Raw genomic sequence first — 18,156 nt, forward strand, 5'->3', positions numbered from 1 at the left:
TCAAGACCAGCCTGGCCAACATGGTGAAACCCCATCTCTACTAAAAATACAAAATTAGCCAGTCATGGTGGTGCGTGCCTGTAATCCCAGCAACTCAGGAGACTGAGGCAGGAGAATCACTTGAACCCAGGAGGTGGAAGTTGCAGTGAGCCAAGATCGTGCCATTGCACTCCAGCCTAGGCAAAAAGAGTGAAACTCCATCTAAAAAAAAAAAGACACAATAAATGTGAAGTTGACTGAGCTAGGGTTCCTGGCCTTGGAGACAGTCCAGTAGGGGAGAGCAACTTAGAAATAAAAATAGTATATTGTGCTATGAGCACTACTAGAGGTAAACCCAAATAACTCTCTGGAAGCTCGGAGAAAAGATAGAGGGAAGATGGAAAATGTATTAGTTATCTATTGCTGCGTATCAAATTACCCCAGCATTTAGCAGCTTAAAGTAAAAGTGATAAACATTTACTAGATCACAGTTTCTGTGGGACAGGCATGTTGGCATGGCATAGGTGAGTGTTTCTGATTTAAGATCTCCCACGAGATTGCAGTCAAGCTGTCAGCTGCCAATCCCATCTGAGGGCTTGAATGGGGGGAGATCCACTTCCAAGTTCACTCATGTGGTTGTTAGAAGGCCTTGATCTCTCCCTACATAGGCAGCCCTCTCCCCAGGGCTTCCTCACAACATGGCCACTGACGTTCCACAACGTGAGTGACCAAGAAAGAGAGCAAGAGAACCAACAGTATGTGAGAGAAAGCACCCATGGAAAGAAGCCACAGTCTTTTTGTAACCTAATCTCAGAAATGGTCTTATCACTTCTGCCATACTCTATTTATTAGAAGTGAGTCAATAAATTCAGTCCACGTTCAAGAAAAGGGAAATACACCAAGGTGATCAATACACAAAGGTGTGAATAGCAGGAGGTGGGGATCATTGGGGTTCATTTTAGTGGCTGCCTTCCACAGTAGGTTCCACAGAGGAGGCAGTACATGAGTAGTTGCATTAAAGTTTTTCAGGAGCATTTCAGGAGGAAGGGCTTTCCAGGCAAAGCAAAGGATGTGTGCAAAGATACAAAGGCATGGAAGAACTTCATGTGTTCAGGATACGCTGTTGGCCATTCCGTGACCAGGCGAGAGGGGCTTGGGGAGTATAATTGATTCAGCTGAGCAAATTTGAAGAGGAGGTAAAGTATCATTGGTTGAAAGATGATACATTTACTTCTTTGAATTCTACCAGCATACCTGCATCTTTGTGAAAAATATATACATACGAATATATTCATTAAAGCATCATCTTTATATTAGTTTGCTAGGGCTGCCACAACAGAGGACCACAAACTGGGTGGCTTAAATAACAAATTTATTGTCTCAGAATGCTGGAGGCTAGAAGTCTGAGATCAAAATGCCAGCAGGATTGGTTCTTTCTTTTTTTATTTTTCACACAGGGTCTCGCTCTGCCACCCAGGCTGGAGTGCAGTGGCACGATCTCGGCTCCCTGCAACCTCCGTCTCCTGGGTTCAAGCAATTCTCCTACCTCAGCCTCCCGAGTAGCTGGGACTACATGCGCGCCACCATGCCTAGCTAATTTTTATATTTTTAGTAGAGTTGAGGTCTAACCATGTTGGCTAGGCTAGTCTCAAATTCCTGACCTTAAATGATCCGCCCGCCTTGGCCTCCCAAAGTGCTGGGATTACCGGTGTGAGCCACTGCGCCTGGCCTAAGATTGGTTCTTTCGGAGCACCCAACTTCTGAGGGTTGCCAGGGAAATAATTTGTTCCAGGTCTTTCTCCTTGACATGTAGATGGTCATTGTCTCCTGTCTTCATATTGTCTTCCCTCCTTAAATGTCTCTATCCAAATTTCTGCTTCTTTAAGGAGACCAGTCATATTGGATTAGGGCCCCCACTAATGATGTCATTTTATCTTAATTACTTTGTAAAGACCCTGCCTCTAAATGAAGTCACATTCTGAGATATTAAGGGTTAGAAATTAATCATATGAGTTTGGGGGGAGGGTACACAATTCCACCCATAAGTTCCATGAAAGGGCTATATATGCAAAGCAACCCACAGACACAAAAGGAACCAAGAAACCAAAGAATAAGGAAGACAAATCTGGTTTGTTGGTATAGAGTGTTTTATTAGGGAGCTTACGGACAAAAGTATGGTCTTCGGTGGCCACAAGACAGGTAGATCTTCACACCACAAACCCCCTGATCCAGGGCTTATATTTTGAATCATACATGCTCTGGGAGAAATGTGTAGATGGTTATGGACCTCACAGCCTGTGATTTATGCGATGACATCAGGGGTGGTTTTGAAGGAAAGAAAAAACTTACAGTGAATAGATGTTTCCACATAAAGAGTAATAACTAGACATCTTGGAGGTATTCCTGGACTGGGGGTTAGTCAGGAGTCACATGGCAGATTAGCATCTAAAATACAGTCACTCTTGTCCCCACACCACAAAAATCATGTGATGGGAAAAGAGTGAAAACAACTAAATGCTCATCAATAGGGAATGGGTAAATAGGTTATGGTATATCATAAAATGGAATACTATGCAGCTGTTAAAAAGATGTACTGATAAGAATATTTTCCATTGTGGAATAATCTCCAATATATTTTATTAAGGGAAAAGGGCAAGTTGCCAAGTAATCTATGGCATGCCAGTATTTATGTTAAAAAATGGAATGTGTTGTAATAGCATAGGATATCTCTGGAAATATACACAAGAAACTGGTAATAGTGGCTACGTATATAAAGAGGAACTGGTAGCCTGAGGGTCAGCAATAGGAGGGAGCCTTTTTACTATATACTCCTGTTGTACAGGTTGACTTTGTTACCATGGGCATGTATCACTTTCAAATTAAAAAAGAAAGAAGTAGGTGCAGCAAACCACCATGGCAAATGTATACCTGTGTAACAAACCTGCACGTTCTGCATATGTATCCCAGAACTTAAAGTAAAATAAAAAAAGAAGCATAAGAGAGCTTGGTAATTTTGGTATGAAGTATATTTAGTCTGCACAAAACTGAAGTTTATGTCTATGTTTTTAAAGTTGATGTTGGCTGGGCACCAGTGGCTCACGCCTGTAATCACAGCACTTTGGGGGGCCAAGGCGGATCACAAGGTCAGGAGTTCGAGACCAGCCTGACCAACATGGTGAAACCCCGTCTCTACTAAAAATACAAAAATTAGCTGGGTGTGGTGGTGCACGCCTGTAGTCCCAGCTACTCAGGAGGCTGAGGTAGGAGAATCGCTTGAACCCGGGAGGTGGAGGTTGCAGTGAGCCGAGATCACACCATTGCATTCCAGCCTGGGTGACAGAGGAGACTACGTCTCAAAAAAAAAAAAAAAAATTTTTTTTTTTAAGGGAGCCAAAAGGTACATACAGATTTTTCAACTGTGTAGGGGTCAGTTCTCCTAATGCCCTCATTGTTCAAGGATCAAGTGTACTAAAAGTAAACAAATGCCAACCTTGAAATTCTGTACACAGTGAAAATATCACTTAAAATAAATCTTAAAAAAAAAGAAAGTTGATGTCTATGTTTTCTCTTCTCGAAGCTTCCCCACCCAGTCTCTCTCCCTTTAACCCTTACACACATAACTTCCCTCTCTCCCTTAATCTTACACCTTCTCCAGCTTCTGCCTTCTTCCCTGCTTCCTATTATAATGAAACTCAGAAGAACTACCTGTACTTGCTGACCCTACCTTCTTACTCTATTGGGATTTTATATCCTCTGTATACTGAAATGTCTCATCAAGTTGCTAATGACCCACATTTTGCCCAAGTCCGGTCAAGTCTCTGTCCCCGTCTTTCCAGACCACTCAGCAGTGTTTCACTGTAGTGACCATTCCTTCCTGGAAGCACTTTGTTCTGTAGGCTTTTATGACACCAGATCCCCCTAGTTTTCCTTCTACCTCCCTGCGTACCACTTAGTCTCTTATCAGTTCCTTCCCTTCTATCAGACCTCTAAAGGTAGGAGAGCTCTAAGACTTCATCTTCAGCTTTTTCTTTTTTTGAGATGGAGCCTCGCTCCCATCGCACAGGCTGGAGTGCAGTGGCGTGATCTCGGCTCACTGCAACCTCCACCTCCTGGGTTCAAGCGATTCTCCTTCCTCAGCCTCCCGAGCAGCTGGGATTACAGGCGTGCGCCCCTACACCTGGCTAATTTTTGTATTTTTAGTAGAGACAGAGTTTCGCCATGTTGGCCAGGGTGGTTTTGATCTCCTGACCTCAGGTGATCCACCCGCCTCGGCCTCCCAAAGTGCTAGGATTAGAGGCATGAGCCGCTGCACCCAGCCTCTTTTTTTTTCTTTGATTTTATGGTTCAACTAGGTGAGTTCACCAAGATCCATGGTTTTAAGTACCATTCCGAGGTCAATCATTCTGAAATTTATATCTCCAGCCCCTGACTTGTCCTCTGTAGAACTCTAGATTTGTGTAACTGTCTACCTCATTTGGATGTTTGATAAGCAACTCAAAATGAGCACAAATTGAGAACTCTCAATTTATCACCCTATATCTGTTCCCCACTTTCCCATCCCCTCATCACCCCCAATATTTACCCGCCTAAATAATTGGCACCATCAGCCCAGTTACATAGGCCAGAAGGTCAGGAGTCATCCTTGATTCCTCTCATTCTCCCGTATCCCAGTCAATAGTTCCTACTGGCTCTATCTCCAAAATACATCCTAAAGCCAAACCTGACCCTTCTTGCCATCTCACTCCTGTAATCCTAGTCTAAGCCACCATCTAACTGGTCTTCCTGCATCCAGTCTTAACCCCTTAAGTTTGTACCCCATGTAATTCTTGGCATGATTTGAAATGGTAAATCACTGAGTGGGTGGCTCATGCCTGCAACTCCAACACTTTGGGAGGCAGAGGCAGGATGATCACTTGAGGCCAGGAGTTTGAGATCAGCTTCGGCAACATAACAAGACCCCATCTCTACAAAAAATAAAATAATTATCCAGGTGTGGTAGTGCATGCCTGTAGTCCCAGCTACTCAGAAGGGTGAGGCAGAAGGATCACTTGAGCCCAGGAGTTCGAACCGGCAGTGAGCGATGATCGCACCACTGCACTCCAGCCTGGGCGACAAGAAGGAGACTCTGTCTCTAATGTAATAAATAAAATGTAATGATAAATCAGCTGTAAATCACAGCTGCCAAGAAGGCTGAGATGGGAGGATTACCTGAGCCCAAGTTTGAGACTAGCCTGGGCAACATAGTGACTCTCATCTCTAAAAAAAATTTTTTTTAAATAGCTGGGCATGGTGATGCACTCCCATATTCCCAGCTACACAGAAGGCTGAGGAAGGAGGATTCATTGCACTCATGAGTTTGAGGCTGCAGTGAGCTATGATTGGACCACTGCACTCCAGCCTGGGCAACAAAGGGAAACCATGTCTCTTAAAAAAAAGAATAATAATAAAAGGTAAATCAGATCACCTCACCAACTGGTTGAACTCACTAGTAGCCTTCCATTGCACTTAGAATAAACCTTCCCTTTGCTTCCAAAGCCTTACAAACCTGATCCAGTTTACCTCTCCTGTATCACTCTGCCCCTTGACCACTGTTCCAGCAACAGCAGCCTTCTTTCTATTCCTAAACAGCCAAGAATATGCAAGCTCACTCCTGCTCTAATGACTTTGCACTAGCTATTCCCTTGCCTGAAATGCTGTCCCTTTGAGTGTGACTGGCTCCTTTTTGTCCTTCATATCTCTGGTTAAATGTTACATCCTGAGAATTTCACTGACCACCCAGTCTAAAATACTCACCTGGTCCCTATATATATAGCGTGACTTTATTTTAATGCTCTGTGAAGCACTGACTACCTCCTGATACTTTCTTATTTATTTATTTTAGGTATTTATTTTCCCACACTAGAATGTAAGCTCAATGACAGCAGGGACTTTGTCTTGTTCACCATTAATTCCTTTGCATCTAGAGCAGTGCTTAGCTCAGAGAGCCTAATAATTGTTAAGTGAATGAATGAAATTACTTCCATTTATATTTAATACCTTTTCCCCTTCAGCTAAAACAACATAGCCAAGACTCTCCTCTTGTATAGAAATTCACATGATTTTTTTTTTTTTTCTTTGAGACAGGATCTCACTCTGTCACCTAGGCTGGAGTGTAGTGATATGATCACATCTCACTGCAGCCTCAACTTGCTGGGCTCAAGCAATCCTCCCATCTCAGCCTCTTGAATAGCTGGGACTATGGGTGCACTCCACCACACTGGGCTAATTAAAATAATTTTTTTAGAGACAAGGTCTCACCATATTGCCCAGGTTGGTCTCGAACCTCTGGGCTCAAGCAATCCTCCCCGCTTGGCCTCCCAAAGTGTTGGGATTAGAGGAATGAGCCACTGCACCCGGCCTGAGCATGAATTATGAAAGACTAATATTATTTCAATGGAAGCCCTGCCTTGTAAACCAGTGGTGAGGAGCATTTGTATTGCACTGAATCATTTTTTAAATTCAGTTGTGAGTTACTATATAAAACCTAAAATTAAGTAAGAAAAATTTCAAAGAACTATCAACTGTTTCTTTGATATGCTTTTAAAAAGGATGGCCATTTTGTGCATCATTAAAGTATGATGTGTAGGCTGTGACTCACAAGAGGAATAGCCAACCTACTCTTTTCTCTCCTCTTCCCCTCCCCGGAAATATCATAAAGAAACAGGTGATAGGTACTTGAAAGAGTAGCTAACATTTGCTGAGAGCTTGCTATGTGCTAGATATTTTATTTTATTTTATATTTTATGTTATTTTATTTTATTTTATTTTTATTTTATTTTGAGACAAGGTCTCACTCTGTTCCCCAGGCTAAAGTGCAGTGGCATGATCACAGCTCACTGCAGGCTTGACCTCCCCAGGCTCAAGTGATCCTCCCACCTCAGCCTCCCAAGTATCTGTGACTACAGGTATGCACCAGCACACCCAGCTAATATTTGTATTTTTTGTAGAGACAGAGTTTTGCCATGTTGCCCAGGCTGGTCCTGAACTCCTGGGCTCAAGTGATCTGCCCGCCTCAGCCTCCCAAAGTGCTGGGATTATAGGCATGAGCCACTGTGCCCAACCAACATTTAATAAATTAACTCATTTAACCTTCAGAACAACCTTATGAGAGACAATTCTAATTCCCACTTAACAGATATGAGGTACAGAGAGGTTAAGTAACTTGCCTGGGTCACATGGCTAATGAGTGGTAGAGCCGGGCAGGCTGACTCCAATGTCTGAGCTTTTAATCATCTTACCATGCTGCCTTGGGGAATGCATGTCAGTGGGTCTGAATGTTTGTCGCCACTTTAGTCCTTTGGGACTACAAAGGAGAGTAAATAAGGAAAAATACATGGGGGTGTGGAGCTAAGTGTCAAATCCAATCAAGTCCAAATTCCAGAGGTTTTCCTTTTTTATGCCATGGACCGTTTTGGTAGTCAGGGAGTCTATAGACCCCCTACTCAGAATAATGTTTTTACATATAAAGCTAAAATAGAATTGGAAACCTATTATAGTGAAATACAGTTCTCAAAATATTAAATCACCATGTGGGATATAATATACATGCTTTTTGTTGAAATATTAAAAAGATCTAATGGCAGTCTAATGACTACCATAATTTCATAGCAGTATGAACACATGATATTTCAAGATAGTTTTAACTGCAATAATGTGACATAGAAATATCTGGGATGTGGTTGGGCACAGTGGCTCACACCTGTAATCCCAGCACTTTGGGAGACCGAGGGAGGCAGATCACTTGAGGTCAGGAGTTCGAGACCAGCCTAGCCAACATGGTGAAACCCCGTCTCTACCAAAAATATAAAAAATTGGCCAGGTGTGGTGGTGCATGCCTGTAATCCCAGCTACTTGGGAGGCTGAGGCAGGAGAATCGCTTGAACCCAGGACGGGGAGGTTGCAGTGAGCTGAGATCATACCACTGCACTCCAGCCTGGGCCACAGAGCGAGACTCCATTTAAAAAAAAGAAAAAAGAAATATCTGGGATATCTGTTAGTGACAAGGTCACAGATACAGCTAGTACTGCTATGACTTGTGGCCTACATTAGTAAGGGAAGGAATTGCTAAGTTTCTATTTGAGATTAGTGAAAATTAAGACATGATATTTTTTCCTTCCCATTCAAGTTCATAGGCCTCTTGAATTCCATCCATGGATTTCTTTGGGGAAGGGAGTTTTGGTGGAGACAGATCTATATACCCCCAGGTTATTCCCTGCCACCAAGCCTGGGAGCAGTTTCTGGATATACGGTAGTGACTCGGTGTATGGACAAGAAGTAGATGCAGGGAATTGACCAGGAATTACTGGGAAGAGGGATTCAGTGGTGTGAACTGGTCACCCCTTCCCATAAGCCTGATGATTGAAAAAGGACAATGAGTGACCAGGCGTGGTGGCTCACACCTGTAATCCCAGCACTTTGGGAGGCCAAGGCGGGTGGATCACCTGAGGTCAGGAGTTTGAGACCAGCCTGACTAACATGGTAAAACCCTGCCTCTACTAAAAATACAAAATTAGCCTGGCGTGGTGGCACATGCCTGTAATCCAGCTACTTAGGAGGCGGAGGCAGGAGAATGCAGTGTGATAGCCCAAAAAGAAGGCAGAGGTTGCAGTGAGCTGAGATCGCGCCACTGCACTCCAGCCTGGGCAACAAGAGAGAAACTCTGTCTCAAAAAAAAAAAAAAAGGACAATGAAAAAATAAATGAAGTAAAATTTGTTTCTGTGATATCTGAGATAATCTTTTAGATGTGTTTCTAACATTTCCCCAAATGAAGTAAATTATTATTACACAAAATTACGAAGTTAAAGCAAATTTGGAAAAAAAAAAAAAACAGTTACAAGTGGACAGAAGTCTATTTTGGCATTCTGAGTGTCTGCAGCTTTGGGACAAATGAGAGGCAGGATCCCTGGGCAGGATCAGCACACTCATGGTAGCAAGCGCTCCTCATTCTGCCCCCAGTTCTGCCCCCACAGCTTCAAACATGGTGGGCTGACAACAATATGGAGGTCGGAGAAGAAGAACAATTTCAGAGCATGTCTGAGACAACCCAAGGTGCTGAAAAATGTACTGAAGCTCTACAGTGATGAAAGCATGGATCAGCACTATGCAGATAGAAACATAAATGTGACATCATTTGTAATTGCAGTCTGAATGAGTTAGAAAAAAATTGGGATATTCTTACGTGGAAGCTAAATCTTAATACCACTAGGAAGATTTGTAATAATAACAATGATAGTTAACATGAATGGAATGGTTACTATTTGTCAGGCACTGTTAGAAGTACAGTACTTTACATGGATTAACATATTTAATTCCTAGAGCAAACTTATGAAGTAAGTGCTGTTAATATCTTCATTTTACAAGCAAGGAAACCGAAGTGCAGAGAGGTAGAAGTAAATTATTTTTTTTAAAATGACACTTATTTGGGCCTACATGTCACCCAGCAGCCAGGGGTGAAAAAAAAGACATTTATTCTAAGATAGAGTAGAAGTATATTCTTTTTTTCTTTTTTAAAATACTTTTTTTGTACAGAGCAGTTGAAGTGTAAGAAGTATATTCTTTTGTTTTGTTTTTTGAGACAGAGTCTCAGTCTGTCACCTAAGCTGGAGTACAGTGGTGCAATCTCAACTCACTGCAACCTCTGCCTCCCAGGTTCAAGTAATTCTCCCTGCCTCAGCCTCCCCAGTAGCTGGGATTACAGGTGCCCACCAGCACGCCCGGCCAATTTTTGTATTTTTTAGTAGAGGCAAAGTTTTGCCATGTTGGCCAGGCTGGTCTCGAACTCCTGACCTCAGGTGATCCACCCACCTCAGCCTCCCTAAGTACTGGGATTACAGGCATGAGCCACTGCACCTGTCCTAGAAGTATAATTCTTGACTGTATTAGTTAAATGCTATATTGACTTTATGCTAGCTGCTGTAAAAATAAGCTTTGAAACCTCAATGGCTTAACACAATCGGAGTGTATTTCTCTCCACATAAGCCCAATATGAGGTTGGGTGTTGAGAAACTCAGAATGATGAAAGTCTGCTGTCTTCACTATATCAGCATCACTCTGAGGTTTCTTGCACCTTCATTTGAAGGTGAAATGCATCAAATTCCACTGGTCAGAACTACTTGCCCATGACTAACTAAAAGGGAAGCTGGGAAATGTAGCTGAACTGTGGTCCAACAGGGGAAAAAAATGGTTTGGTAACCAGCTAGCCAGTATTTGTCATGCCAGCAGATCAGACAACTTTATTGGTTCAAGCAGAGAGCTTCCCTTTTTTTTTCAAAAGGTGCTCCTTAACAAACTGAAAGAACTTTTAAATGAGCTTAGTTCATGGTCTTTTGTTAAGAAGAAGTCCTTTATTTTTATGTTGTAGATATGGTATTATTACCATCCAGTCCTTCTGTATAATTATTGTCAGAAAGCATGGCTTGAGAACAACTTTTTTATATTCAAATACTGTTTTTGGTAACTGTTCTCCAGTATTTTGATTTACTGTCAAAAAATTTATATAGCATACAAATAATGCACTTATCTGGTAAGTAAATTTCTTAGCTAATTTACTAAGATATTCTCTTGACTTCTGGGAGCTAGAATGATCTTGACTACATTTATGTGGAAGAACTTTGGGGCCTGAGACATCACTTGTCTATGTGTTTAAGTGAGTCCAGATCTATTTTCTGAAGAAAGTCTTGTCTTTGCACATGTACCTTCTTAGGCCTATTTCCAAATGGCAGTGGGATGGCCTTCTTTTTGGGCTATCGCACTGTTAGATGCCTCATTGCTCTGAAAGAATGTCAGTCCTACCTTCAGCCCCATTGAGTGCTAAATCAACTGTTACTCAGCAGCAAAATCATTTCCATTCTAGTTTCTTACCAGAAAAATAACTTCAAACTTTCTCTGCACTTTATTTATCAGAAGCTCCAGTGAAAAAAAATAATACTCATTGGGGATTACTTGAAGGATAAGTAATCTATCCACTTCTCTAAACAATCTAAATGTTATCCCTTATTTATGACTATTAGAATAAGCTATGTAGCTGGATTGCCCCTGTCTCTTGTAGAATTGCTTGTGCTGAATTGCATTTTGGTTTTAACACCAAAGCTGGTTGTAAGAGATGGCCCTAGGAATCTTGCTGTTGTAGTTATTGTAAGGATGTTGTTGAGGACTTTGACCACTATGTTATAGAGTGACTCATAATTAGGGAAAATTTCTCTCGGATCTTATTACCAGGAAGCTATATTTCTCTTAAGAGCTACTTCATTTTGGCTGGGCACAGTGGCTCACGCCTATAATCCCAGCACTTTGCGAGGCCAAGGCGGACAGAGCATGAGGTCAGGAGATCGAGACCATCCTGGCTAACACGGTAAAACCCCGTCTCTACTAAAAATACAAAAAATTAGCCGGGCATGGTGGCGGGCACCTGTAGTCCCAGCTACTCGGGAGGCTGAGGCAGGAGAATGGCGTGAACCTGGGAGGCAGAGCTTGCAGTGAGCCGAGATCGTGCCACTGCACTCCAGCCTGGGTGACAGAGCAAGACTCTGTCTCAAAAAAAAAAAAAAAAAAAAAAAAAAAAAAAATGAGCTCCTTTATTTTTATCAAAGGGAAAGTAAATTTCATCATTGTTCAGATTTCCCTATGGCTTTGTCCCTGGAAGCTCAGAATCAAATTTACGGCCCAGGTCTAGCTGTTGTCTAGAACTATATAATATGCACTTTTGTGTGTCATCATAACACTTGGTTTTAGCTTATTTTCCTTCTCCTGCTTGCCTTTACTTCTTTCCTCCACACCAATTACTTAACCCATTATTTCATGTTACATTTCTATAAATTGCTTCAAAGACTTTAGAAACATAGGAGTTATATGTTTGAGCATGTACTTACATGTATATGCTTAAAGTAATGCTCAAATATTTTGAATAACAAAAGATGTTGAAATACATGTTCCCTTAAACACTATTATTGCATATTTTTCATTAAAAGTTTTGCACTGGAATTCATGTTTCTTTTCCTTTTTTTTTTTTTTTTTTCTTTTTGAGACAGAGCCTTGCTCTGTCGCCAGGCTCGAGTGCAGTGGCACAATCTCAGCTCACTGCAACCTCCACCTCCCAGGTTCAAGCGATTCTCCTGCCTCAGTCTCCCAAGTAGCTGGGACTACAGGTGTGTGCCACCACGCCCAGCTAATTTTTTTTCAGCTAATTTTTTTTTTTTTAAATGGAGTCTCACTCTGTTGCCCAGGCTGGAGTGCAGTGGCACAATCTCAGCTCACTGCAACCTCTGCCTCCCAGGTTCAAGCAATTCTCCTGCCTCAGCCTCCTGAGTAGCTGAGATTACAGGTGTGCACCACCATGCCTGGCTAATTTTTGTATTTTTGGTAGAGACGGGGTTTTGCCATGTTGGTCAGGCTGCTCTCCAATTCCTGACCTCATGATCCGCCCACCTCAGCCTCCCAAAGTGTTGGGATTACAGGGATTACAGGTGTGAGCCACCGTGCCTGGCTTTTTTTTTTTTTTTTTTTTGGAGACAGAGTTTTGCTCTTGTTGCCCAGGCTGGAGTGCAATGGTGTAATCTCGGCTCACTGCAACCTCCACCTCCCAGGTTCAAGTGATTCTCCTGTCTCAACCTCCCGAGTAGCTGGGATTACAGGCACGCGCCACCATGCCTGGCTAATTTTGTATTTTTATTAGAGATGGGGTTTCTCCATGTTGGTTAGGCTGGTCCCGAACTCCCGATCTCAGGTGATTTGCCCGCCTCGGCCTCCCAAAGTGCTGGGATTACAGGCATGAGCCACTGCACCCAGGCTTGTTTCTTTCTTTATACTCCACTGCTTCTCTCCTCCAACCCATGCTGCAGACTGCTCCCACCCTTGCTTTTTCTTAAGCTATTCCCTGTTCCTTCCTCTCCTCATTGCCAAATCTTCCTCCAAGGGCCTCAGCCCTAGCTGCTCTGTCAGAATGGAATGTTCTTTCCTGACAGACTTCTTATCAGTTCCTTGCCAACTACACAGAGAGATTTCCTGACCCTCATCCTCTCTAAAGCTGACTCTTGTCCCCTGCTCGCCCTACCTCATATATAAACAGCACCTTGCTTACTTTCTTCGCTATATTCTGTCATCATTTTCTTATTAATTCCTTTGGTTGTTATATGTCTACTCAACTAGAGGGTGAACTCCATGAGGGTAAGTACCATGTTGTTTGCTTTTTTGTTGTTGTTAAGAGACAGGGTCTCACTGTGCGGCTCAGGCTGGTCTTTTTTTTTTTTTTTCCCCCCAAGACGGAGTCTTGCTCTGTTGCCCAGGCTGGAGTGCAGTGGCATGACCTCAGCTCACTGCATGCTCCACCTCCCAGGTTCAAGTGATTCTCCTGCTTCAGCCTCATGAGTAGCTGGACTACAGGCACCTGCCACCATGCCCAGCTAATTTTTATATTTTTAGTAGAGAAGGGGTTTCACCATGTTGGCCAGGCTCGTCTCAAACTCCTGACCTCGTGATCCACCTGCCTCAGCCTCCCAAAGTGCTGGGATTACAGGTGTGACCCACCATGCCCAGCCTCAGGCTGGTCTTTATCTCCGGCCTCAACCATCCTCTTGCCTTAGCCTCTTGAGTAGCTGGGATTAAGGCATGAGCCACTGTTCCCAGCAATCCAGGTCTTCAGATGCATGAATAAATTGTTGAGCCTATGAACTGCAGAAAACCTCTTCTAACTATTCTGTACTCTCAGGAATATTCCCTTTTCAAAACTCCTGAATTTACTCCTATCTGGTCCGAACCTAGTCACTCGGCACATTTAAAGCCCTCAATACCTCTTTGTTTCGTGTTTCAAGATGGATTTCCCCAATTACTTTGTAAGTTTTAAATTATTTGGCTAATAGATTATTAGAGGAACACTGAAGGTACAGGCAGTGGAATCTGGATATCAGCAGGGGATTTAAATAGTCTCATATTCATGAGGGTGCGCGAACGTTTATGCTAACTCAGAACTCCAGAGTTAGTATAAAGATTATTGTAAGCAGAACACATTTGAGATTCAATAGAATCATAAAGAATCCTTCTCGGAGCTTCCCTTATGTGACTAAAAGCAGCAGCTTCTGAGAAATGAGGTATCATGAATTCTCCCTCCAGGGAAGTTTTACGGCCTTGAAGAAGGCAGAAAGACCACTCATAGTTATGTGGCCAAATATTATCACAAACTTTAGCTCTCATTTGTTCTCTTAAAAACTCACTTGTGGCTGGGTGTGGTGGCTCACACCTGTAATCCCAGCACTTTGGGAGCCCGGGGCGGGCGGATCACAAGTTCAGGAGTTCGAGACCAGCCTGACCAACATGGTGAAACCCAGTATCTACCAAAAATACAAAAATTAGCCAGGCATGGTGGCGTGTGCCTGTAATCCCAGCTACTCAGGAGGCTGAGGCAGGAGAATCGCTTGAACCCGGGAGGCGGAGCTTGCAGTGAGTTGAGATCGCACCACTGTACTCCAACCTGGGCGACAGAGCAAGACTCTGTCTCAAAAAAAACCCCACTTGTATTTCCTTTAAAAACCTATTTGTCCTTCCCATGGGACTCTTTTCTTCCTCCTCCTTCCCCTACTGTTAGATATAGCCACAAATTTTTTTTTTTTTTTTTTTTTTGAGACAGAGTCTTGCTCTGTCACCCAGGCTGGAGTGCAATGGTGTGATCTCGGCTCACTTCAACTTCCACCTCCTGGGTTGAAGCAATTCTCCCACCTCAGCCTCCCGAGTAGCTGGGACTACAGGCGTGCACCACCACGCCTGGCAAATTTTTGTATTTTTAGTAGAGGGGTTTCACCACGTTGGCCAGACTGCTCTCGAACTCCTGACCTCAAGTGATCCACTCATTTCGGCCTCCCAAAGTTCTGGGATTACAGGCATGTGCCACTGTGCCCAGCCATAAGCCACAAATTCTAGCCACCTTTTTGAGTTACTCATCACTGAGCGTTCCCACACATATGTGCATTGCATGCGTGAACTCTTATTAATTTGTCTTTTGTCAGTTTAATTTGCAGGCCTCCAGTAATTGAATAGAGGAGGGTAGAAGAGACCAGCTGCGGTGGCTCATGCCTGTAATTCCAGCACTTTGGGAGGCCAAAGTGGGCTGATCACTTCAGGCCAGGAGTTCAAGACCGGCCTGGGCAACATGGTGAAACCTCATCTCTACTAAAAATACAAAAATTAGCTGAGCGTGGTGGTGCATGCCTGGAGTCCCAGCTACTTAGGAGGCTGAGGCAGGAGAATCACTTGCACCCGGGAAGCAGAGGTTGCAGTAAGCCTAGATCACACCACTGCACTCCAGCCTGGGCGACAGAGCAAGACTCTGTCTTAAAAAAAAAATGAAGAAGAAGAAAAGGGTAGAAGAAAAGGGCAATGATAGAAGGACAAGAAGGGGAGGTAGAAAGGGAACTTACATTTTTTGAGAACCACTTAGATTAGGCAAAACACGTCATAGGAAGATATATTTCACCTCCTTTTTTTTTTTCTTGTTGTTGTTGTTGTTGTTGTTGAGATAGGGTCTCACTCTGTCACCCAGGCTGGAGTATAGCGGCATGATCACAGCTCAGTCTCCCAAAGTGCTAGAATTACAGGCATGAGCCACTATACCTGGCATCACCTCCCTTTTTTTTTTTTTTTTTTTTCAGATGGAGTCTTGCTCTGTCACCCAGGTTGGAGTGCAGTGACACAATCTCAGCTCACTGCAAGCTCCGCCTCCTGGGTTCACGCCATTCTCCTGGCTCAGCCTCTCAAGTAGCTGGGACTACAGGCGCCGGCCACCACACCTGGTTAATTTTTTATGTTTTTAGTACAGACGGGGTTTCTCCATGTTGGTCAGGCTGGTCTCGAACTCCTGACCTCAGGTGATCTCCCCGCCCCGGCCTCCCAAAGTTCTGGGATTAGGGGCGTGAGCCACTGCACCCAGCCAGTCACCTCCCTTTTTTAAACAATGGGAGCAAGCAAAGGGTAGCGTGAGTTTCCTTGAGACATCATTAACTCAACAAAATGTTTTGAGTGTGTTTCATGTGCCAGGTATCCTAAGAACTAGGGATGGAGCATGAATAAGACTTTGTTCCTGTTCTCATGGTATTGACAATTTAGCAGAGGCCAGGAGGAATCCATCTGAAAAAAAAAGTTCCGTCAGGCCTGGATCAGAGATTCTAGCCCTGAACAGAAGCCGCACTCAGTAGAGTAAGTGAACATTTACAGAGGACTTACTATATGTTAGACACCATGCGAATCACTGTATACAGCATCCATGTTCCCTTAAAAACCCCAGATCCGCCTCTTCTCCGAGAAAACACCAAATGGCGTGACGCCGGTGCAGTTGGGGGGCCCGGAGGCCCTGGTGGCCCTGGGATGGGGAACCGCGGTGGCTTCCGCGGAGGTTTCGGCAGTGGCATCTGGGGCCAGGGTAGCGGCCGTGGACTGGGCCTGGGCCGGGGCCGCAGAGCTCGCGGAGGCAAGGCTGAGGATAAGGAGTGGATGCCCGTCACCAAGCTGGGCCGCTTGGTGAAAGACATGAAGATCAAGTCCCTGGAGGAGATCTATCTCTTCTCCCTGCCCATTAAGGAATCAGAGATCATTGACTTTTTCCTGGGGGCTTCTCTCAAGGATGAGATTTTGAAGATTATGCCAGTGCAGAAGCAGACCCGTGCCAGCCAGCGCACCAGGTTCAAGGCGTTTGTTGCTGTCGGGGACTACAATGGCCACGTCGGTCTGGGTGTTAAGTGCTCCAAAGTGGTGGCCACCGCCATCCGTGGGGCCATCATCCTGGCCAAGCTCTCTATTGTCCCCGTGCGCAGAGGCTACTGGGGGAACAAGATCGGCAAGCCTCACACCATCCCTTGCAAGGTGACAGGCCGCTGCGGCTCTGTGCTGGTGCGCCTCATCCCTGCACCCAGGGGCACTGGCATCGTCTCCGCACCTGTGCCCAAGAAGCTGCTCATGATGGCTGGTATCGATGACTGCTACACCTCAGACCGGGGCTGCACTGCCACCCTGGGCGACTTCACCAAGGCCACCTTTGATGCAATTTCTAAGACCTACAGCTACCTGACCCCTGACCTCTGGAAGGAGACTGTATTTACCAAGTCTCCCTATCAGGAATTCACTGAGCACCTCGTCAAGACCCACACCAGAGTCTCCGTGCAGCGGACCCAGGCTCCAGCTGTGGCTACAACATAGGGTTTTTATACAAGAAAAATAAAGTGAATTAAGAGTGAAAAAAAAAATAACACCCAGATCCATGGCTGGGCATGGTGGCTCACACCTGTAATCCCAGCACTTTGGGAGGCCGAGGCAGGTGGATCACCTGAGGTCAGGAGTTTGAGACCAGCCTGGCCAACATGGTGAAACCCAGTCTTTACTAAAAAAATACAAAAATTAGCCAGGCGTGGTGGTGCATGCTTGTAATCCCAGCTACTTGGGAGGCTGAGGCTGGGAGATCGCTTGAACCTGGGAGGTGGAGGTTGCAGTGAGCCAAGATTGTGCCGCTGCACTCCAGCCTGGGTGACAGAGCAAGACTCTGTCTCAAAAACAACACAAAACAAAAAACCCACAGATCCTGAGGGGGGAAACATGGCAGTTCTTGGCCTCCTCCGGGGCCCTGAGTATTGCTATACACACAGGAGACATTCAGTACCCAAGTGATTATTGATATAATTCAAGAGATTCAATGGTAATGAATCACCAGAGCAAGACGGTGTCTTGCTCTCTTGCCCAGGCTGGAGTGCCGTGGCCAGATCATAGCTCACTGCAGCCTTAACTCCTGGGCTCAAGGGATCTTCTTGCCTCAGCTTCCTGAGTAGCTGGGACCATAGGCAGTTGCCACCACACACAGCTATTTTTTAAAAACTTTTTTTGTAGAGATGGGGGTCTCTTCATCTTGCCCAGGCTGGTCTCAAACTCCTGGGCTCAAGCAATCCTCCTACCACAGCCTCCCAAGTAGCTAGGACTCATGTGTACAGCTAATTTTTTTTTCTTTGAGGCAGGGTTTCACTCCTGTCTCCCAGGCTGGAGTGCAGTGATGCCATCTCTGCTCACTGCAACCTCTGCCTCCCCGGTTCAGGAAATCCTCCTGCCTTAGCCTCCCGAGTAGCCGAGACTACAGACGCGCACCACCACATCTGGTGAATTTTCATATTTTG

General features: G+C 44.5%; 1 protein-coding gene across 1 annotated transcript; it reads left to right on the forward strand.

Annotated features, from left to right (window-relative positions):
- The first annotated feature begins 14,283 nt into the window (after positions 1-14,283).
- LOC100968825 (small ribosomal subunit protein uS5-like) lies at positions 14,284-17,720 on the forward strand. Its single transcript, XM_034932226.3, has one exon. It carries the CDS (start codon positions 16,229-16,231, stop codon positions 17,192-17,194), a length of 966 nt encoding a protein of 321 aa, XP_034788117.3. The 5' UTR covers positions 14,284-16,228; the 3' UTR covers positions 17,195-17,720.
- Positions 17,721-18,156: the final 436 nt, after the last annotated feature.

Source organism: Pan paniscus, chromosome 9 (genome assembly GCF_029289425.2).
Source record: "Pan paniscus chromosome 9, NHGRI_mPanPan1-v2.0_pri, whole genome shotgun sequence".
Taxonomy (NCBI): Eukaryota; Metazoa; Chordata; class Mammalia; order Primates; family Hominidae; genus Pan; species Pan paniscus.

What these genes read in the sequence shown, in the direction of transcription:
- LOC100968825 (XM_034932226.3), top strand. Translation starts at nt 16,229, where the DNA reads ATGTTAGACACCATGCGAATCACTGTATACAGCATCCATGTTCCCTTA.